Raw genomic sequence first — 24,513 nt, forward strand, 5'->3', positions numbered from 1 at the left:
TAATTTACGTCGCTTTATGTAGAAATGTTTCAACATTCGGTTCACTTCAAATTGTCCCCAATTTTATCCAGAAATTATATGAACCAAATTACGCTTTACGCATGATTTTTCTTCTCAATTCTAATCCGCAAATGCACATCCGTATATTGCGCTTCGTGCGTAGGGATTGCAAGAATACATTGTATTATACGAATGAGGGTGTGAGGTCCTATTTTCATAATGGAATGAGATGAGGGGAGGTTTCGTGATAGCTGTTTCAGCTGTGGCGACAGTTTCATATTCATGATATCCTACTAGTGCACCCGTATTAAAAGTGCGACAAAAGTGTTTTCACAACATCTGGTGTTACAGTTATACATATATTGGTTGAGATTGAAATGGTTACGCAGGTAAGAAGCTACTGTTCTAGACTTTGTACAGTAGACTGTTGTCTCTTGAATTAATAGGAATTTATGACCGCCAGGAGAATTCCTAAAACAATGTTTTATAGTTGAAGCCTATTGCGAATGTTTGCGTAATGTTTCTTTGTTCATATATGCTCCTGGTGCAATATCGGCACAGAAAGAGGTACTTTGATTGACATTGCCGACCGACGCTTGGTCAATTAATATCGATGATTTTGACTATCCATTGAAACGCTAGAAGAACGTATTCCCCTTGCATCTCATAATATAAGAAATTTGATAGCTTCAAGCCAGAAGACTTTTATTTTACGATCCCACAGGGGCCAGGGAAAGAAACCAGACGATCTTTCGGATGGGTTTTAGTATGCGAGTATCGAGTGACGCATACATCATAGGTATACAAGGTATATAGGAGTGTGGAGGAACCCAAAGAGAAAGTGAATTAGGCGAAGGTGGAGAATAGGATAAAAACGTCATTGGAGCGTGGAGTAAGAGCTGAGAATTTTCGAATAACGGTATCAGGAATTTATAATATAAGACTTCTAGCTGTGGAGAGTCTGTCTGTACACCTCATAAAAATCTACTCCTTGTTTCGTGACCGGTATCTTCGACGGGATTCTGAACATTTGTCACAAAACACTTTTGTCGATCAAGTAAGGTTGGCGATTCACCAGGGTATCATGAATGATGCAAGGATGAATTATGCCTGCACCGGAGTGAAAACAACGTTCCGATTATCCAGCATCTGGGTCAGCGAGATTAGGTTGAACGAGTGCTGCAGCACGAAGCACCGTGGAAACGTACCAATGAACTCCACGATAACAGGCGATCAGGAGGTCGAACAACTTGCTCAAGGAAGGGCTGCGCCAAACAATTCATGAACTGGCATAGAGCCGGCAAATGCCGATAGTGGAGTGGTCTGGATTGCAGTAAAATAGTCAATTGCACACTATGATAGTTGTGGCAGAACTTTACATTCTGAAACTAATGGAAGACATCTCGAATTCTATCAATGCATTATACCTAGAACTTTTATGATGATCGATTCAAAAACCAAGTAGGTAGGGTCCCAAGAAGATGACGTCTCTATGCTACAGACTAAATACTTTTCCAACATTCTCTGGACATATTCGGATGGCAGGTATAAATATCAGATACGAGATACATAAAATTATGAGTTCGTAAGTACGCGGTTTGATTCGCGACGAAATAGTGGGGCGCATTTATGCGCGACGCGGCCACTCCGCAGCGCTCTCCTGTTACGAGGACAGCAGAATGTGCCCGGAGTGAACTAATGTTACACTGTTTAAATTATCGCGAGAGAGCTGCGCTTGCACCAAGTCCACCGATGCCTGCTGTTCCTGTTACCCTAGTCAGGGGGGTCCCCAAGAACTGGCCTGCCCCACGGTCGACTGATACCATATATATACATACGCATATATGTATTTTATTGACTAGCTATAAATGGTATGCGCAATCCGTTCGGCTTTAAAGCGGAACGTTCCCATTAATGACTAGCAGCGTTATGTTTTTTTCTTTTGGGAAGGTGTTTGTATACTATTCCCTCAATTTTTTTTACAATGAAAATATATTGCACACGTATATAGCGTCAAAAATAAAGATTTCGGTGATACAGACAAAAATTTGTAGGTCTATTATACGTAGTAGATTGTAAGAATCTGAAGATAGCATAAGACTGTTGGAACAATGAGAAAACTAAATAAAATAACTTCGGAAAAACGAAACGTCTATGAATATTCAAAAGACATTGTCTGATGAGCCGGTTTATTTTCCAAGTAAAATTTTCCTGGTCGCTCCAAACGATTGTCCTGCTTGTGTGGCGCCTTTATTGCTACCAGCTTGGAGTCCGATTACATTTTCACCAGCTCTTAGTTGGGCTTCGGTGAAAGCTCTCTTGTTTTCTTCGGATGGTCTCGGACCGAGCCAAGGTCCTCGCCATTCGGGGTGCTTGTAGGTCTGGAAAACATTTATAATTATGAAAAGAATGAACGCGCAGATTTGAGAGAATAACTATGGATAAATTTTGTTTCATTGTCTGACTCACGGTACGACCGATTGCGAAAATCGTGTTCGTTACTTGGGCGATATTTTTGCGTTCCATAAGATCGACAGCCTGAAACAAGTCAACATCAGGTACGCCATACTTCACACAAGCTTGTTGGAATCTGAAATAAAAAAATCAACTATCTCAGTCACGATGTACGTATAATATGATCTCAAAACTTTACGAATTTATAACGATTAGCATGAGTATTGATCGAGCCTGAGACCTCTCCGTGAAGATTGAACTCCCAGCCACAAAAAGGTCTGATATTTTCGTATCCTGATACAAATTAGGGGAGAGTGCAAAAGGGAGCTTGCAGAGTTGTCGGAATAAGATAAAGCTCTGCAAAAGACAAAGAGGCGAAGTAAGACTATATATCGACTGATGGAGCTCCTTGGGATAGCTGCTTGCCTGACCATCTTTTCGAGTTAGTGAAGCATTTGTATTGTTTCGTCGTTAATTATCTAGATCCGCTAATTAATGTGAGTCGTAGTACGTTGATACGAGTTCTACGTAAGTACCGCGAACGTACGACGTATACCCAACGGATAAAATGGGGGACAAACAGAAAGGGATCTCGTGTCGGACGAGTACGAGGCTTCGCTAACTTTGTCAGAGAAAACCAACTTCTCGCAAATCTCCGGAGATCAGGCAACCAGGACCATCAACGTGGAAACGGCTGTTGCTGCTGAACGTTTTGGCGAAATAAAATGGTTCGACAAACGCGGTATACGGTCAGGAATGCGGATGGTTTCATCCGGAAGATGTGTTCCTGATCCGTGGCGCGTCTGCCGCACATGAGCACGGAACAACACCGCACATCTCAAAGCCGGTGCGGATTCCCTTTGCAATCTTTACTCGCATCATTTCAGAATATATACTCATGGAAGTAGCGTTACATCTTTTGTAAAAAAAACTTATGACGGAGGTGAATTTTTTCAAATATCCGTCGATCGATCTTCGAAGTCATCTACAGAACAAGCTTGTGGAAATAGAACTTCGATATGGAGAATTCAGAATTCGAATGGAATATTCTCGCGGTCTGAACGACAATTGATTTTTTCTATGACCCTTATACCTTGGTAGATGCTGCATAAGAACGAGAATTTGGGGAGGCTTCTCGGTGGACATGTTCCTCGCGTAGAAAGGGAGTACCTCGGAGTGGCCGCGTTGCGCATGGATACCCCACTCCTTGATAACTATGCACATCGTTGCTCGTCGCGGTCGGCGAAGCACTCGCAAATCGGTGTAGTAAAATCGCACCCCCATCACCCGCAAAAGCGCCGTCAGCTTTGAAAATACTTTTAGATAATTCATTTCGAAAGTAATCAGTCGAGGCCGTTCGATGGTTTAGTTTTTACTTCTTATGAGGTTCTAACATCACTTTGCTATCTTATACGAGCAATTAATGAAGTACGACAAGAAATCTGATGAATGAATCGAAAAAGATATCATAGCTCTGCCATTGCTGGTAGATATACTATTTCGACGCACAGTAAATTAATTAATTAATAATCGATAGCACGATTGTTCCCTCCCTCCGTCGCGGTCGTTCCACTCTTTCCAATGTATTTAACCGCGTGACTCAACATGGAATCTGTTGATCTTAAGCGACTTACAATTAGACCTGAGCACCGGAGAGGGTTGGATTGAATATGCTAAAGCACTTGCCTAATGCTTTCGCTTCCCAGAAGAGTCTGAATATGCCTAGATTCAATCTCATTCATAGACTACCTCCTGACTTGCAAATATCTCATCAGGATTGTATCAGCGAAAAAACTATTCCATTTCTAGTCATAGCAGATAGATTGATTTTATATGTGTCTAAGTTTCGTTTCTTTTTTTTTTTTTTTCTAGATCAGAGTTACATAACACAGTTATAAGGAGTCGTACATGCACAATAGTGTAATGCAATGAATTCGGCAGAATTTCAAGTGACACAACGAGCAAACCGTAATCATTAGAAACTAGCTTTAAGAGCAAGATCTCTAATGTTATTGCTAATGAAACGTGGTTCCGACCTCGGACTATACTGGTGCTTAATTACTAGGATTACATATGAAGTTAGAGGTCTCACACTCAATGTCTTATATTTAAACTCAAGAAAACAAGCACACCTGGTATCGTCATAACGCGTACGCTTTACGTGTGCGATCAGGACTATTCGGTAATAAAACAAGGATGGAAATTTCATGTAAAACCACCGATCTATACATGCATCAGTGAGTAAAACATAGTTGAGAAACGAGATATTGTAAGTTCGCAATTCCAGTGGAATCGATCCCACTCGTATCGTCGTGTGGATTTTACCAATCGCAAGTTCATTCGAATATAGATCGTTGGTGTTTCGTTTCGACCACAGCGAGAATGAGCTCTCGACATTTTGCCCAACAAGGATCGGTCGTGTCTTCGATATCGAGAGATGGTGTCAGGGTCGAGAGGTTGACGCTTTTTCGTATAAAACACTTTGTCGATTGCGTAAAGTCGACTAACTCACAGGAAAACAGAAACATTTAGGAACCGGATTGAGGCTTGCGGAGTGTACCAAAAACGAGTAATACAATACGTGTATTCATCGGTATGCGACGTACGTACGTACAGAACAGTACATGACTAGTAGAAACGTACCGAAATGCCCCCACAGAATAGGATACCAGAAATTATATGCAATCGAACATTGGAATTTCTACAGTCCCTTGTCGCGAATGTGAATTCCTTCTAAATGTGACCACAACGATGATAATTACAGACAATAAATTACTTACTGGTTTAAATTATCCATAAATTTGTAGTCGCCACCTGAAGTGTTGATTTTAGTGATCAATCCTGGCTGAAGTCTGTTCATCAGTCTGCAGAAAATGATACCGTCTCTCAAGGCATCTTCGTAACTGACCCCTGTGAATGTTAAATTTGCGATGTTAATATCAAGATAATGTCTACTCATTTCAATTTATATTTCAAATAACGGATAATCGGAAGTGTGTTACAAAACGTGGGAATAAAATCACAAGCGAGCGAGCATTCAAAGAATGCAGGCGAATCCAAAGACATCAGGACTACAGAATCCGGGTTTTATGATAAGAAATTTGGAATGATATTTTCTCTTTGTTTGCCACAAATATACAGTCCAGTCGATACAAACATATCCGCGAAGAGAAATTGCGAACTATCAGGCTACGCGAAGTATGAAGCGGCTACTGTTTTCACGTTCAGTTTCCCGCGGGATTGTATGCAGGGTGGGATTGATGCAGAAGCAGGTTGATACGATGAACCCGCTCCAGGTTCTGAAATCCGGTTACATCAAGAGGCTCGCCAAGGGGGCATCCAATTTTTTCTCGTGCGTCTTACAAAAATCGAGGAGAATCCGATGTCCCTCTTTAATTTTTACGCTCGCACGTTGCGACCCTTTGTATTCGTCCACATTTATACAGAGGATGGATGAATCTTATAGGGGAGTTTTTTACGGAAAGATTGGTGAAATTTTTTACGCTCTAGTTCTACCTAGACGACGAGTTTCGTCTCCAATGGCCAGGAACTCAGCGAGCTCCAGGAGCCTTCGTTCCTTCTCGCTTGTTATTGTGCCGCTATCTGCACTCTGCAGTGGTGGATGCATGTGCGACGTTACGTTCAATAAACCTGTTCTATACGTACCGCACAACAAACAGGTACGGAACGAGAACAGTGAGCACCCTTAAAAGGTACGAGTGCACTCGGTGTATCATTGGCGATTTCGGTCAGCCTCAAATCACGATTCGCTCAATTATTATGTACCGGCGCGAGAAGAGACCTGTACCATCATCAATTTATATTCATAACGCCAACGACCTCCGATCAGCGATTGTCGACCGTTGGTGGATATATGATTCTTAAACATCAGGCGCTTATGTTGTAGCACGAGTTTCTCCCGCCAATTTACCAATGCGGTTGCTCGTTTCGAATGAAATTCGATCTCAATCGAAGGAAAAACCGTATGCGATTGACGCGAGTAGAATAAAATATACAATTTCTGAAAAGGTGTCAAAAAAAGTCATGAAGTTTTCAGCCATATTAATGCTTGCAAAATTACAGATAAATACGCGGTGTGAGGCGCAGACGGTCTTTGAGATTACGGTGCAGGACATCTGATGATTTAATGAGATTATAAATATATGTCGCGTCTATGAATATGAAAGTTGAGAGGCTACTAAGAGAGTATACGCATGCCGGGTGTAAAGAGCAAGGCTTCGTTCAAGTACGACTATGATGGGTACGACTCTCAATTGGCTCGGTATGAGCGTGGGAGGTGAGTGTTGTGTAACCACACCTCGAATGTATCATTCTCGAGGTCTAAATCGTACTGTGGTTTGAACCTAAGGAGATCGTGTGATTAATTTTCTACAAAAATAAAGATAAATCAATCGATTTTGCATTCAATACGATTTCTCATCTTAATTGAATATGTAATTGATGAAAAGCCTCGGGAAAAATGCTTCAGTTTTCTCCGTCTGTTACATAGTTTGGCCCGCTGACATACGAATTAGATTCTCACCGTACTACTAGCCTAGTCCTGCAAGGACGTTAGGTCACGTGGTTTTGGAGAAGGGCAGATTTCTGAATTTCATCGCGAATCGCCAGCTCGGAAAACCTGCTCGCCTGATATAGAACTGGTCGATTCTCTGCCTTCCGCAATGACAAAACATCGACAGTCGATCGGCTGGGAAATGAAGAGGTATAACATCATTATCTCGCACTCTCTGCATTCACAAGTCGCTCTGTATCTCTTCGAGATATCGACCGAATCGATCCGAGAGTTCAATTTACCTAATCTCGCTCTATTTACTCCGTCTCCCCATTTTTTTTTCCCACTCAAATTTTGAGTGCGCCAAAGCAACGACCTTTCAGCGGTCGGCGTTTGACATTTCAGCCAGTTAGATACTTCCGTTCATCTTTTCTCTTCGCGATAGGCATAAGGGATTCCAACGACCGACACCGCGTATTGTATCGATATTAATATCTGGGGAGAGCGACCTGGTTAGCTGGTGTATCAGGTAAGTATAATACAACGGGTAGATGTCGGGAGGTAGAGTGAGCGCCGAGGTCGTGTGTTCGCGGCGATGCCCTATACCGAGCTCTGAACCTGAACCGGACCTGGGTCCCCTAAAAGGGACGCGCAAGTTGTCCCTGGGGACGCCCCCAGCCTCTGCAACTACCAGGGATGCATATCCTGGGTGAAACTAACGAAGTTCGAGTCGATGGTTCTCATGAAAAATCCATTCGCAATCTGAAAGATCATTTGGCCCTTTTAACGTAAATAAAATATTCCGCGTTAAATGTTTCTTCGTTTCATTTTCACCAAATTATTTTAAGAAAATGGAATAAAAAATTTCCGATTATCCCTTCAGTGTCTATCTGGTGCGAAATGCAGAAAAAACCTCATTCAGCTATCTTATATATTTTTCAAATTTCCCATGCGAATCCCGGTCGGAGGGATACGTATCAAAATAACGATGCTTTCATTGTGTATCTTTAAATTTCACGATGATCACCAAAGAAGATATTTCAAGGTATCTACCGCTGCAGCGTGATTTCGCTAACTGAATTGATGCGTCTATGACCAATCGCTAGTGATGGATTCCTGGTATCCTCAAAACAGGGTGAGATGTCGTAAAGACAAGGAGGTGACGGAAAATCGATGAGACGACGTTTATGGGCTGTCATGGCGCGGCACTCCCGTCAACGATAAGAAAGGTTTCGGAATCTAGGTAAGATTGTCAGACGGGATGCTGGCCTGGTAGGGCTGAGACGACGCCCTGTTGCGGAAAACTCATCGAGCGCTGAGTTTGCAGCTTGTCGAGGGTACGCCGCGTCAATACGCGGGGTCTCCGTCGGTGCTTCTTGAACGTGGGTAGCGAGGGTATATGTAGGTCGAAAGGTGAGTGGTCGTGTAGAATATATTCATATCAGCAGGGGCAGAGACGCATACGCACTGTTTCTGCAAGGGATGCTATCCTGCTCCGTTGACATGTCATCTGCGTCACGTTTCGACAGTTTGACACGAAATCAATAGCCCCCGTACGATTTTAGAAGTCGCTCACTCATGCCGCAAACTTCCGATTCCTTACAGTCTTTTTTCAACACACATTACGCTCAATGGATTCACGCCGCGATACTATACCAACATATGTTTCGATTCTTATCAAAAGTATTCATTTTCGAAATCCGGAGGATATATGAATTTTTTTCGCCGCATCGTTACGTGAAAAATCAACTGTTTCAATTCATTGTCGTTGTCGTATTTTACGCGTATTTTCGAAGGGGAGTTATTGCCAAGGTGATCGAGATGTACGACAATTTGATGAGATATATTGTTTTTCCGCAGTTCACAATCAGTTGTATACCCGCATGGGGTTTAGGAGATGTAAAAGGTGGCGCGTAGCCGGTCTTCGTGGAACACTTGTCTTGGTATTGATTAAACGTCACTCGGTCGTCATAAAGACGTCAAAGGCACGAATTTCACCAGGACAACATCCTGTGCCTGAATTTACGACGTAGGAGCAACAGGTTGAATCACCATCGCCGCTCCTGTCTTCCGCGCACGCTGCGTAGGTGCACGATGACGTAACCAACAAGAATTTTCCACAAACGTGTATAACGTAGCATCGTATAACTTCGCCGTACATGTATCCATCCCATTTATCTTAAAACGTCAGAGGTATCGCAAGAGATCAGGAATTCATCTCGTATACAGCGTCACGTCGAATTTCGTTCTCGAGGACATGTTTCGATCTCTAGTCTTCAATATCTTGATGGTTTTTTTTTGTTTTTTTTTTGTAATTTCGCTTATATCTCGACTCGTATTTCCGTGTCCGCGTTATCGTCCGTCACGTGCGCGATATTATTCGTATTATACGTACAGAATAATATGATAAATGTACATACACGTGCTGTGTACAAAGATTTGACCACCTGTTGCCTATCTATCTATACATATACATAACGGTCGTAAATCTGCGTCGTGGATGCAATCCTGATAGGTTTGTCTCGGAATGACGTCAGTGACAGATTTCTGATCGACGGTTGACACACGGAGGATGAAGTCGACGTTGTTGAGACAAACGTGGAAGCTTTCATCGAGCATAATAGAACGAGTTACTCACTTGCGTATACAATTTTCAAGGCTCGTAGAGGTCAAAGAGGTCAAGAGAATTTCCCTTGATCGTATCAAAGGGTTATAAACGCGTGCAATTCACTCGCTACCCATCGACGTAATACTACTACTACTACTACTACTACACCACCGCGCCACTACCACATCGTCGCGTGTACGCTTTTCAGGCTGTATATATACGATGAAATTCATCCACCTCGACGTATTGCTATCCTAGTACAACCGAGTACTGGTGACGTCACGTGACAAACACCGGATATCATTGGACAGTGATATTTCGTAGTTCTAGCAATTCTATTCAGAATAGACGAGAGACACAGATGGCAGGTAAATGCCCGTGACAATCGAATTGTCCGCGGGATGTAACCGGATATAATCTTGCAGCAATTACAGCGATTACTGAAGAGGAGTGTAATATGCACCACCGCCATGCACGTCGGTCTCGTACGGCAGGAAGTTCCAATCCGTTGAATCTCCGACAATGTTTTGTCTTCTCGCAGTAGAACGTGCTTTGTTCAAAGTATAATGAATGAACGAGAAAATGAGGAGATTGGGTTCGCTCTGATGGGCACAATTATCATATAGTTCCTTGCCTATCATAGACCGCAGTTTGCGCGGTAACGAGAAATTACCCACTCGCCTACACACACGCACTTACATACTCATGTGTGTACACCGATAGTCTATCGGAATAATAGAGAAATTCCAATAATCAATCGCCGAAATTCTGTGAAAGGGAACCGAGTTATACGGCATATATCTCCGATCTCCGAGCGAGGGGCCCTGAAAGGGTGCAATGAACCTCATCAGTCTTGTTTCAAACGGTATACTACATCAGCATCCCACTGTACAGGAGTATATACTATACATGTATGTACAGATAGCGGCGGCAAAGCCATAAATCCCTCAAACGTCTGCTGTTGCCCTGGTGCGTCGGGGCGCCCTGCGCTGCTATGACGGACAGATGACTGACATTCCTCTTCTTCGGATTGTCAGAGTAGATCGCGTTGGGTACTTCGGAGAATGATCGCGTGTCAGATATTCGAGAGGATTCACGTCGCGCGTGAATACTAAAAGTCCCGTTGAAGTCCAGAGCTACTCGTCGTACCCGATTCTCAAGTGAATTTGTCCGAACGAGACCAAACTGCGCCGTCGCACCCACAGTGATTACCGAAGCACTATATAGTTGGTGACGACAATTATACATGTATATATACCGTAATACACGTGTATAAATATAGCGCGAGTTTGGTGCACGGACGAAGCTTGCAGGGGGTATAATGCATTCGTCGTACCCTTAGGCATGCGTCCCTGGTAGGGTAGCGTCCCTATGACGGTTAAGTGACGAACTTCTGACGGCAAATCGATACTTTCCTCGGAGGCGTGTACAGGGATCCTCTCTAGTTTCTACGGCTAGCCAAGGATTCTGCGCGAGAGATACCTTTCGGATAAATCTATCGAATACCTGGCGAGAAATTTTTCTTTTCGCAGTATGATGTGAACTGAAAATCTAGCGTACTCGAGGACCTTCGAGGGCTATTTTCTAGTTTGCATAAATTTTGTAATATGTGCGCGAAGCGTATAGACTCGATCGATAACTGTTAGATTTTTGATTGGTCCCCAGCAGCTCGTCGCCGTTCAATTTTATCGTCCCGTACGATTCCCGCGTTGCCTTCCTGGATCGTGCCTGGCATGCCCGACGAGCTTGCAGGATCAGGCTCTCATCGGTTCCAAGAATCCCGCTACGACCTACGTCAATTAATAGCGAGTCCAGCGGGAGAGACGCGACGCGCGGTGCGTAGCGCGCTCGCTTATAAATATATACATGTAGTTAGGATGCACGAAAGGTACTACGTACATGCGACACGTATAGAATAGGTAACGGTGTGACGCCGGGAATCGGTGTCGGAGCTGATTGAATTGATGGAAAATTTCCTACTGGCGAGTAACATCAAAAGCAGCAGCAACCCGGCGGGTATATCAGAGTAGAGCGTCGCGACGCCTAGACCTAGAAAATTCGCTGTTATACGACGATCTAGGCGGCGCTTCTAGTTCTATCATAGATTCTATCCTAGCGTTGCCAACCAGGCCAACAGGAATGCCCGGAAGAATGCTTATGTCTTCTAGTTCTACGAGTTGCCCGTACGGACCTATTCGTACGTTATCACCCGTTCTAGGATACGGTATATATCTATCGCGGATATCAACCGGATAATTAAATAGAGAAAAAGTCGAATCGCTATGTCCAGAACTCTCGAAATTATCAAATGAAAGAAGACCGTCGCGTCACGAGCGAATATCTCAAGATTCTATCCGTATTCTTACCTCCATGATTCTCTCGGATATAATTTGATCGATCGATAACGTCCTTTTCTGAAACTCGTGTCTATAAAAACCAAGACGCCAAATTTTTGCAAAGTTATAATTGGAAACATACGTTCTCCGGACAGGTGCGCCCTGATTTTTTAGGCACCAGGCTGTCACCGAGAAGAGAGAGCTTTTCCGGATCTCCTATAGAAGTGGGGGATGTTGAAGAGATCAAGTGGGGGTGGTTCGAACCTTTGGCCACCTCCATCTCATTCACCGGAGCATCAGGACTACAGTTACTCGATAGAGGTTCGTTATGCGTTTCGTTGATAAGACGTCGATTAAAAGTGCAAGAACAACTTCGTCACATCCTATGCAATGACTTCCTTCGACCGGTTCGCCGAACCATCAAGGTGAACATCCTTCGGGCAACGAATACCTACAAGCGATACCGATGATTTTATCCCACGAAGGATTATCTGCAGCCGACCTACACATCGCTGCGTGATTTCGAATTTCTGGAACTTCCTTTTTAACCCAGGGGACGGAACAAAAACTTCAACTGAATCGATTAACCCGCGAATAATTAACGTTGATCTATTCATTTTTAGAGACTAAATTTCACGTGCCTGCAATCGGAGTAAAATTGATAATCACGTGGAAGGACATAGAAATCCTGTGAAACGCTCGACGTTATAATCGCGTTCAATGTATTATCGCGCGTCATAGGAACGAGCTGTGTATGAATTGGTCGAATATCGCGTGGCGGTGTCACGTTCTACGTTATGTGATACCGTCAACCTCTGCGCATAGCTATGATTCGCGATCGTTGCCATATTGCTACATCGACGGACAACGCGCCTCCACGATCAGGATTACATGCAGCACGAGGAGTCACACTTATCCGACGACGCCCCGGACGCCTTTGAATTATTTGGGGGGGTAAAGCACGATGACGTAATAAAGCGCGGGTAGTGCCAGGAACGCAGAGTTGAAAGGGGGCGACATATCCCCCCTCTCGCACCCCTGGGGGAAGCGACGGATCGATAATGGACCCTTTGTCTCCGACCTTCGACCCCAAACCAAGTCGCATCAAGTGTCCTTTCTCCACGAGCCCGTCAATAAACACTCCTCGTGAGTAATAATCGAGAATTAAGCGTACGAAGTAGCGCCCAAAATATCTCTTAACGTCAGTCTTTTTTGTTTCGAGCCAAAGCTCTCTATGCACGTCACCGGAACGTTACGCGCCTCGACGCCTTTGATCCGGCTACCATGTGAGGACAGCAGCCTGTCCGATCATAGGGGTGGTATGGGGTTGGTTATACAATTCGAATACACGACTCTGTTAGGTACATGGAACAGGAGTTCATCTCCGTAAAATTTTGACTTCCGGTTCAGAGCAAATCGAATTGTGTACCATATTTAGAAGAAGTATGAGGATCATTGGGGCTTCAACTGTACAGGGTTATCCAGCCGTATACCATATTTTTTACGGAACGTGTTTTCTAGCGTCATCTCTAGGAGGGTCAAAAAACATTCGCACCCTCATCTAGGGAGGATGTATTGGTCATTAGACTTGCAATAATCCGAAGACAAGGAATAAAAGACATAAAAAAAATTGAAAGCGATCGAAGGATTCGACTCTTACTTGTCTCACATTTAGTAGAACATGATAAACGTAGATTTCGACTGGGTGTGATAATTATTCATTGAGAAGAATTTTAGTACGCGTAATATACATGCGTTTCAGAACATCCTCCTCATGCTCTCTTGATCTACCGCGGTCACTTCCGCCCCTTATTGGACATGGTTTTGTGCGGTTGATTGAATTTATAGAATAGTTTTCGTGGAATATTTTTCTTTTATTTCATAGATGCTTGACCGTAATCAATTTCAGAAACTCACCCGCAGGAAATCTTTCGCCAATTACTGTCTCAATCCATTCTTGAGCTTCGGCTTCCTGATGAGCTTCTCGCTTTCCAGCTACCTGAAATATTGATTGTAAGTTGAATAAAAATAGAGAACATCAAACGATAACGTTTGTCTGTGAAGTTGTTATTGTTCACATTCCTGGTAACCAGAAAACCAGCCGACAAATGTTGGTGGGTAATATCGTTACCTATAAACCTGACTGACGTGATACGACGCATGCTTTGATTCAGCCTTCAAGTTTCTGGGCTGGTAAAACTAAATAAAATTGAATAAACTTATTTTTAACTTCGTTTCTTCTGAGGATTTGCCGTTAGGGTGTCTTGGATATCTTTACCAACTGTGCGTATGAAAGTTTTGTTCTGTTCAGTGAGAAACCGCACATATCGTCGTGAGATGTAACACTACCATATGCAGGTAAGGTAAACTCGACGATATTTAGTTTACAGAAATTGTAGATGGCTGTCATGTATCACTTCGCCCGCCGTGTCCCTGATAATCATGCAGCAACTTAAATTGCTATATTATGTTTATAATCGATAATCAGTTTCCGCAGAAACTTTCAAAAATTGCCTTAGCCGATGGTATTTCACATCGTCATGGCGGGGTATTGGTAAAAGTTTTCAACTAGCAATAATCGCACCTCGGTAGAACCTCATCGGTTACGATATCGCCACTGCGCAAAGCTGAGGATAGCGCGTTCGAGCCGTGATGCCTTGAATTCCGGGGCTTGTTTCTCTCACGAGAAAGCTTACCGTCATACACCCCCTAGCAGGGCGAACTTGAACTATGAGGTTCGACTATCGACGCGTATCGTTCTCGCTCAACTCGCTGGCGCGGCGCGGAGAGTTTGAACATACAACGATCGTCAAAGCTCACATCGAGTCGGCTCCACATACTGTAATCGATCGTCGAATACCGAATAAAAAAGATACTAGTCGCAACACATTTCAGTATTCTGATATAATTACCGTGCCGTAATACTGCAGACCATGTCGATTACATTATTTCGCACTTACACATTCGTATGCGTGTACGTCAATCGTGGGCGATCTTGGCAGGGAATTTCTGCTAGCCACACCGATCCACGTTCTCTTCTACAATATGCATGAAAAGTGCCGTGCGCACTACAATATTTCTAACGATTATTATATTAATAAAAAAATAAAAAATAAAAAAACAGAAACGGTATGACGTCGCCGTTAGTACAATAGTACGATCGGTGAAGTGCTGCGTGTGATATGTTTATGGATTCAAAATGTATATTGCAAAATTATTAAAATAAAATTTTAATTTATTGTACATTCGCACGAACCACGCGACGGAAATAAATATGTTTTTTCTCAATATCATATTGTTTCGAATGTCCTCAAGGTGATCGGTCTATTTTTTTTTTTTTACAAGCTTTATCATATTCCAGGAATAGCTACCATCGGGACGGTTCGAACGGTTCGACCAAAAGCCTGCAACGATGCAACGGATGCTGCAACTGGTTGGAAATAGCGTTATATACAGTAACGTTTTATACGATCGCACGATCTTGTTGACGACAGAATCGAGCATAAATAACATTCTCATTTGTATAATCCAACGAAATAATATTCGGATTGCCAAAATTGGCACCGTTTTTATTATCGACATATGTTGATATCAAGTCGAGTATCAAATGGATACGGCTGATTGTGAGAACCGAGTACAATGGAGAGAGGGGATATCCGACGAAATTTCAAACGTAAAAGTGCGTGCTCTGATTGACTAAATCTATAATAGTCGGTGCTCTCATCTTTCGTTTTCGGAATGGCCACCGTCCAGAACGAACGACGTAAACTTATCGGTGCTTGCATCTGGTCATCTTGTCGCCCGTCTCCTTGGCGTCTCACACTACTCGACGTTATACTCTTAACTTATACTTGTCAATTTCACACATGAAACATTTGCTAACACTTATCCGCAGGTTTATTTCTCAAGTCTTCCGAAATACGCCCTTTACTTAAAGTTTTCGTATACCTTGATCGTATTCCTGTAATATTTTATTTCAGGATTGAAGCCTCCGAAGATTATAAATTTTCAGGTATTCCTTCATTCACTTTGCCACTTTGTCTTACTCTTTTCACCTAATATTTTTCCCTCCACCGCGACATACGGGCAATATTTGTACATAAGTACATACATAGGCTTTTAAGTTTCAAAAGAAGTTTACTTAGACTGAATGATTCTATTTTTAATCACCGATCCTTACCGTCTGCGTAGTAAATTTCTATTTTGATCCGATGTTCGTGAAGCGGTGCGTTTTCACTTTTTCAACATTAATTTTTACGATTACAATGGTTCTTTTTTTCCCGCAATTTCTATTCGGTAAGGTATACCTATTCGAAAAATCTTTGCAGATGGCGTAAAATTATATACAGATCAAACATTTTCCAGCTGGTCAGGGCTGAGAATTTAATGTACATAAACGAGAATATGCATGTAAGTACCGAGGATAACATCGCTCATCTCTGAAATTACATACGTGCAGCTACAAATACGAGTTGTATGCAAAAATGAGGGCAACGCACTCGAAGAGCTTTTGATATGCATATGCTGCTGCAGCGAAGGCACACCAAAAGTATACAAGATCTCGAGCAATGTTGTGTTTAATAATAAATGTATACAAAAACCTCAGAACATTAAACTCAAATTACGATGTACAATAATTGATATTCGTAACGAATTCGGTCAGCGCATTTTATTTTGCATAGCATCATGCAGTATTTATCAAGAAATGAGCCGCGAAACGCGAGGCTAATGTAGATTTCGATACGCTACTTTGAGAGAAATTTATTCGGCGGATCAATCGATACCGCCAGTAGCTAATTATCCGGTGGTCATAGTAAATTAGCGAAGCTCACGAGAATATGACGCGGATCTATAGGAGCCATCGGAAATGATTAGTTTCGTTTGACTTAGGAGTACAGATACTTTGAAGAATGACATCGGGCAAGGTGTTATAGGGTTTTTGGACCAGGTGGGAGTGTGGGAATACCCAACGGGCGTTGGGCCAAGATTTTCCATTCCCCAAGATCTGCGAGATGGATCAGCGGAGGGGATGACGGAATATAGCGTCGCGACGACGAGCGTCGAATTTAGTCTCTACTCTACCCGGCAACACCGTTCCAAAATCACTTCTTCAATACATTTCCACTCCGAAAACACAATACACAAGACACAACATGCCGGTAAGTTGAAAAAATTATTTCTCCCTTTTTTCTATTTGCCCCAATTACAACTTACCCCTTGATAACCCCGATTACGGAATAGATTAATTCACTGTCTAAGACTCGGAAGATAAATCCGCAAAAAAGTGAAATAAGCTTTACTTTGCCGAGACTAATGGAAATCAACCTATCAAAATAATCTCTCTTCTTAATTGCTGAATCTTTGAAACTCTACAATGATTCGATAGTTTTTTGCAAAATTTCTATATTCTATCACTGTGAAATTAATGTTCTCTACAGGTCAATGCCCAGACCATTGACAAATGGCGAATGAATGAAAATCTTTATTATATAATTCTATGAATGACTTAGTTCATTTTTTCCGAAGTTAATGAAACAACAACAAAATGAATGCTAATCTATTACGATAGGCGTGTCATATTGCTTTAATTTATGATGTCAAGTTTAGCAAACATGAACATTATGGCCTCGACTAGCAGTCACCTAACATCCGGTAAAGATATTTATAACTTGTAATATAAGTACCATTTTGGAATATCCATTAGCTATAAAAACGATCATAATTCAGCCATCTCTTTGATCGAGCGATTGTTAAAAAAAAAAAAGAAGAGAATTGATTTTTTTTGTACGCATTTTTTTTATCATCGCGTTATTCTGAGAGTATCGAGGGGATATTTGTCGATGCGAGTATATACGGATATGACACGTGTTTATATAAAATTCCAACAAATGATCGTGTGCAAAATTTATGATGTCAAACGGTCCCGGCAGCAGCGCAGCAGCAGTCGGTCGACTTTTATGTAAACTTAGAAACCGTAGAATAACAACTAGACTATATGAAAAATCGCTAGACCCACTGTATAGATATATCCCATTATCATATCGCATCGATTACTAGAGAAAGAAAAATCCTGAGTGATCTTTTATCGTACTCCATTCATTCAAACTCTCGATTAACGAGTAGTTTTCATATTATGCAAGATATTATGCATCGTGATTTAAATATAGCCGTGTACTTTTTACTTTTGGACTTTTTCTCCTGGCACACGTTTTGGAAATGAATTATCACGACCCAAATAGAAAACCGCGAAAAGGAAGATAAAATCTTTTGCTAACAAACCGAGCAGCCCTTAGGGTATAATTTTACAGCGCAACCCAAGCGTCTAAAAAAATAAGTCCGAGAAGTCTTTCATCTTTTCTTTACCACGGGTTGGGAGGAAGACGTTAAACTTTTCAACTTCCAACGTCCATGGAGTTGGAATAACTCCGTTTGATTCTTTCATCTTAGGTTTTATTTCACGTCCGGGAAACCGCGCTAATAATAATGAAGAGAATAAAAGAATGAGATGAAAAAACTGTTACAACATCGTTGAAATAAAACTCGTTGAAAGCGCACACCGAGGAAAAGTTGGTGCAGGTGTCCGACTTGACTTTGAGCCAATTCACTGGAACAACAGAAAAGCCGCTGCCAGGGCAATCCTAACGCAATTTGACGCTACAAGTTTCATCTGTATCGCAATCAGATTTCCACTTCGTATTTACACGGATTCCCTTTTCAATAACGTACGAACCCATCATCACGAAGAAGCTAGGTGGATAGTCGGGAAGTTTTTTCTTTTTTTTTTTCAAATTAAGGGAAGCCAATAAGACGACATCGTAACCGAGCGCTTACTTGGCTCAGAACTCTGGTGCATAACGTCAAGCTACTTATTTCTGGATCCAAAAATAATCCCTGGAGATAAACGAAGAGGCTTACAATGTTACAGCCGCAGCTAGGGTGTCACCATAGATATATCGAACGTGTCACCTCGTTAGTTGCCAGAGAATATCACTACTATTTTCGTACTCGATTTTTCCCGATTCTAGGATAGGTGCATGGGACGCGTTTTCGAATGCGCGGTATTCTCACAGTCTCAATTCTCATGTATTACGGACGATATACTAGTGCGTAAGCACGTAAAGTCGTAAATATAGTGGTATGAACAGACGCCGTAACATATTGGCAGCCGCTGCTAAGCTTCGAATCCAAAAATATTCGTGAGTATAAACTAAATCTTGGGTGCGAAGATAGACGCGAAGTAAAACACTATCGGAAATCAAAGGTAGAACATTATAGATACATGGACTGTGGGTATCGTATAAATCAGAATTCATCACACCCATTTATGAATTGTCTGTGTAGTGAACTAGTTTTACGAGACATGTATGCATGTGATATGTACGAATTTCGGTAGCTGCGGACGAATGAACATTTATGAGCGCAATGCTCGTCCGATTTGTTAGTGGGTATGTTATTAAGTCCATAAATAATAAGCTTGCATCCTATTTTCGATCCGGTCTTTATACCTGTAACCCAACACCGTACCACCACATTATATAGCATTAGACGCAGGGTTCTCGATCTATTCCGGGGGCGGACACTTTTAAACCAGAATTAACTCGCTATCCGAACTTCTTGAGGTATATTATGAACAGGCCAGATGCTGCATTTCGAGAGACAGATTTATGATTATTACAATTTTTTACTAGGACTTCCCTGATAATCGGTCGTTAGTCTTTTCCTGGCTCGTCCGGAAGCGAGGGACGTACGCGTTGTATTATAATTTTTGTTCAGTAAAATTGAACTTTCGGAATGTTTCAGCCCCGTAACAAGGAACAGGAAGCCGAAATTCTAGCATGGATCGAATCAGTGACTGGAGAGAAACTCCCAGCTGGAAATTACGAGGACATCCTTAAGGACGGCGTAGTTCTTTGCAATCTTATCAACAAGCTCGCCCCTGGTTCAGTGAAAAAAATCCAAACGAAAGGAACGAACTTCCAACTAATGGAGAACGTCCAGAGGTTCGTATTTTTAATATTTCTTTTTTTTCTTCTCGGATAAAATAATGTTGGGATATCGTATACCCATTACCGATTTTGAATATCTGTTGAACAGGTTCCAAGCGGCGATTAAAGCCTACGGCGTACCACAAGAAGAAATTTTCCAGACCGCAGATCTCTTCGAGAGGCGAAACATCCCTCAAGTAACACTTTGCCTTTACGCCCTCGGCAGAATCGTGAGTAAAATTTGAATGAATGCAATACTATACTATAGTCGCATGTTACTATTATTTGATTTATATCGGACGACATAACTCACAACTAATAACTTGGCATATGAACAGACGCAAAAACACCCGGAGTACAATGGTCCAAGATTAGGACCGAAAATGGCTGAGAAGAACGAGAGAGAATTTACGGAAGAACAACTCCGCGCAAGCGAAGGCCAAGTTAATTTACAAATGGGATACAACAAGGGCGCAAGTCAAAGTGGTCACGGTGGATTCGGCAACACCCGGCACATGTAAATTATATTATCTATATCATATATCGATAAAATTTATCGACCTACATGCAATGCACGCACACATTATGTATGTATATACACGCATATACCACCTATACACAGACCCGTAACATATATTATTATATGAATATTTGAAAACGAAAACATCAAACCGGGATCCCAAATTTATTTATGACGAGATAATGTTTAACTGACGAATTATTCCATTGTAAGAAAAAAGAAAAGGAAAAAAACGGATCCAAATTTAAAATGTTAATAAAATCTTAATTCGAAGTTGAAAACATCCCGGTGACAAATAAAATAGTCACAAAAATTAGGCACAAATTACAAATACACGATTACATATTGTACGATGCGTTACACCAAAGAGACTCACATTCGTTTACTATTATACATATGTATACACGCCGAAAAAGGAAGAAAGAACCATGCATATACGTAATTTCTTTCTCGTTGTTTGAATATTGTATTATTTTCGGTTACGGATAAAAATCGCAATATTTTAGCATCGTTGCGAATTAGGCTGATATACCACAATTACACCTACCCTTTAACACGCACATACACACATTACATCTACAACACACACACACACGCACACGAACACGAACACGAACACGAACACGAACACGAACACGCACACGCACACCTACAAATCCACACCCACACACACAATCTACGTAAAAAAAACCACCATCTACGAAATTATATGCTGTATACAGAAAATGTTACACGAGTCATGCGATAATTAAGAATCTACCTAAACGTACATAATTTGACTTTACACCAAACGAACTAACAGTACTCATTACTCATATATCGTTACTTTCTACTATACTACTCTCCATTTCTTTAAAATTGTTAAAATAAATTTATAGTTACATTTCTAAAAGCACAATGAGTTTCTTCTTCAAACACTATATGATACACTCTGCATGTTTATTCACCATTTCTATACCTGTACTAATTTCAATATACACTACCTATGCGTTTTCACACATCTTATTAACAATGTTGTTTGTAACAAACACCAAATAATACACGCGCGCACATTTACACATAAAACACATACTATACACATTCACAAAACCAAATACACAAGCATTGTTAAACAATCCAACACAAGCATGAGTTTATGAATATGAATTTCTTATTATTCACTAACAATACACACCCCACAAATAATAAGATCAACTACCCATTATACTTATAACACACTCACGCACATTTGTTCTAAAATTTATACGAATTTACACAAACACGACACACACAAACACACAAACACACAAAGTCATCATTTAGGATGCACATACTCACATTCAACACGCATGACTTAATTGATCTTTGACACTGAGATTAACTACTCTAAATCACACACTTTACTTATGATTTACTCCTATACCTCATAGAAATGAAATATATGAGGTGCGATTATTTGATGTTGCTTTGCATATGTTGTACGACATATACGATTATACATATTGACACCATGTATGTATAACAGAAGATGATAAACGCCATATAAGTATCATACGTACTTATTTGAGCAAACAAAAAAAATACACACACTATACGGGTGCCAACCATTTTATTCTTCAACTTTGCCAGAGTCAAAGTTTTACCGTAATGCATAATTAATGATCAGGTCTTCTTTAGATTTTATAGATTATATAATTCGCTTGTATTATCGTAAAAAGCATGATAAATTTACTTTCCTAATACCTTGATATTCTATAATAAAAACGGGCACTGCTATTTTCTACTATGAATTTTGTCTCATTGCAATTATACGCCTCTGTAACATTTGTGTACGTATACTTTGCCTGATTACAGTGAAGAACACCTAATTGTAAGTGTGAGTAGTATAACATGTAGGATAAGAACGCGAGGAATTCTAAGGGAGATTGATCACTTTCTGCGAAGATGCTTGCGGTCCTGAGGCGTGAAAAGTAAAGCTTCAGGTAGTCGAAAGACGTGTGGCCTACCCTAGCTAATGACTTACATTAGGAAACTGCAGTATATGGCGATGAGCCAAGAATTGTTGCAGAAGTTGCGGTTTTCAGGAATTCACATAGGAGAGGGTGTTGCAATTTACATTAGCTCAACACAGCCCCCACGCGAAACGAAAAAAGGAGTGGCGTTATTTTTTTTTTTTTTAATACAGTAACGTTCAATTTCGAACTGTTTTAAATATGCAGTGAAGGTCTAATTAAATTTAAAAACACCTCGACCTAAGATTGTTCGACTCACAGAGGAACCTTGGAGCCGTTTCTTCACACGAGAAATCCTCGGAATTTTATTAAATCGGTAAGATTCGTCTTGCTTTGTAACTGCAACGCAAGCGAAAACCTTCGCGTTATTTTGAGATTTGAGTAATTTTGTGCTTGGAACGAGGAGAAAAATATTTTAGGACTTCAAGATCTCACATTGAGTTGGTTTATTTTAGTAATTATTATTTTTCGTTCATCATAAATGTATATAGGTATACCTATATATATTCAATGGTGGTGAATATAAAAAATTTAACGATCCAGTACAATGACTAGGTGACTAATATTAACGTGCGAAAGCGTTAATCTGGAATTAGAAACTCGAGGAAACAAAATTCGAGAAAATAATTTAGAGCTTTTCTGACTCGAGTCTGGAAATAGAACCACCCAATCTGACGTACGTATGTACGTATGCAAAATGTCAGAATAACTTGACGTCACGGAAATTTTCATAGTTATACAACAAAACATCTCAGATATACACCGTAATCTGCGCATGGTTTTTCTGGAACCAGGAACCATTTTTTTCAAAATCTTCGAACATGACCTAATCGGTCAACTGATATATGTCTTCCCTGTATTGTACTACGTTCACATGTATTTTATACTCGCGGATTAGGTAAAAATATATCGCTGTTTTATATTAAAAATCTATCAGCTGGCTGCACAATCTGATGCATAAAAAAAAAAACAGAACATTGAGGTAAGCACATACTGTGAAAATATCTTGACAGTTCTGGGTCGACGGTATATTTAGCAAAAGAAAACTGTAGTCCCTCACCCGGATTACCATGAAATATATCTTTACCATGCGATACTGTACCAGGGTCGTTGATGGTGGAACACAAAGAAGAAAAGAAATACGGAAAGTCATCGCTAAATGAAAAAATTAAGATGGGAGAAATATTTTTCAGGGTCAGTTCGGTGCCGCTAATGATTTCAAAATTATTCAATCGACACATCGATATCATACAATAAATCAATGCTGATACGGCATTCGCAAATCCAACCACTGTACAACGTTATACCTGACAAGTCTCATTCTTGAATGAGACTTTGCACACGGTTTTATTTTGATGCCTCTGAACGTAGTACAACTTTGCACACTGCCCTAAACTACACCCGTACGCATTGCTTTCGGTCTCATGCGACAGCTAGAAGTGTCAAACACAGCTGATCATTTTGCCGCGAGCCTGATGATGATTCCTGACCCTCAACAACTTTTATTCGTATGCACTCCATGGCAAATGTTAGCATTGGTCAGCTGGAGTGATTATTATTAATCGGGGAATACATTTATGCACCGCTTACCTGCCAAAGAGGACGTCCAGGCATGATTTTATCTTTTATTTTTTTGTTTTCTCAAGATAAGGTAATAATCGAGGACGAAATCTGTTCAAACGGTTGTAACGCGGCACAAAAAGTGTGGGCCGGTCCCCCGGTCGAGCGTATATAACCGTGACAAGGGTGCGGTGGTGTTGGTCGAATCTGGGGGCGCTTCTATATATGGACCACTTACTCATTTATGCGCGTACAGTCAGAGCTCACGGGCGCACATCACCTATGGAGCACGAAATTATTTTACTTGTGTTCGAAATTTTGTAACTGGAGATACACCGCGGGATAGAATGTATATATATGTGTACATATATATGTGTGTGGAGAGATTAGACAGAATCACGATTATGAAGACGAAATAGAAAAATGAAATTACCCAAAAATTACGCAAATCGAATGGACTCACTCGAGCCATCATAGTTACATTAAATGAGTACTATATGGTACTACCACTGAACTGAATGTGAACGACGATATTCATAAAAAAAT

At 41.1% G+C, this 24,513-nt stretch overlaps 2 protein-coding genes and 1 non-coding gene across 3 annotated transcripts; 1 reads left to right on the forward strand and 2 right to left on the reverse strand.

Moving 5' to 3' along the window:
* Positions 1–1,831: 1,831 nt before the first annotated feature.
* On the reverse strand, positions 1,832–24,152 carry LOC105692455 (muscle-specific protein 20-like). Its single transcript, XM_012411672.3, has 5 exons — positions 23,998–24,152; positions 13,829–13,910; positions 5,235–5,364; positions 2,470–2,590; positions 1,832–2,381 (listed from the first exon to the last, which is right to left on the reverse strand). The coding sequence occupies exons 1-5, from the start codon at positions 24,019–24,021 to the stop codon at positions 2,190–2,192; spliced, it is 549 nt and encodes a 182-aa protein (XP_012267095.1). The 5' UTR covers positions 24,022–24,152; the 3' UTR covers positions 1,832–2,189.
* On the reverse strand, positions 14,400–14,540 carry LOC112694808. The gene has a single exon (XR_003150191.1). It is a non-coding gene; the product is annotated as a U4 spliceosomal RNA (small nuclear RNA).
* On the forward strand, positions 16,913–22,181 carry LOC105692456 (myophilin). Its single transcript, XM_012411675.3, has 4 exons — positions 16,913–17,070; positions 19,712–19,911; positions 20,006–20,126; positions 20,235–22,181. Exons 1-4 carry the CDS (start codon positions 17,065–17,067, stop codon positions 20,415–20,417), a joined length of 510 nt encoding a protein of 169 aa, XP_012267098.2. The 5' UTR covers positions 16,913–17,064; the 3' UTR covers positions 20,418–22,181.
* Positions 24,153–24,513: the final 361 nt, after the last annotated feature.

Source organism: Athalia rosae, chromosome 1, assembly GCF_917208135.1.
Source record: "Athalia rosae chromosome 1, iyAthRosa1.1, whole genome shotgun sequence".
Taxonomy (NCBI): Eukaryota; Metazoa; Arthropoda; class Insecta; order Hymenoptera; family Athaliidae; genus Athalia; species Athalia rosae.

Bases quoted from the DNA above. Each gene is read 5' to 3' on its own strand.
- LOC105692456 (XM_012411675.3), top strand. The intron at 19,912-20,005 runs GTTCGTATTTTT...TCTGTTGAACAG, and splicing joins CTAATGGAGAACGTCCAGAG to GTTCCAAGCGGCGATTAAAG. The intron at 20,127-20,234 runs GTGAGTAAAATT...GCATATGAACAG, and splicing joins TTTACGCCCTCGGCAGAATC to ACGCAAAAACACCCGGAGTA.
- LOC105692455 (XM_012411672.3), bottom strand. From the start codon at position 24,021: ATGCCTGGACGTCCTCTTTGGCAG. The intron at 13,911-23,997 runs GTAAGCGGTGCA...TCAATATTTCAG, and splicing joins CTGGACGTCCTCTTTGGCAG to GTAGCTGGAAAGCGAGAAGC. The intron at 5,365-13,828 runs GTGAGTTTCTGA...TAACATTCACAG, and splicing joins TGGCGAAAGATTTCCTGCGG to GGGTCAGTTACGAAGATGCC.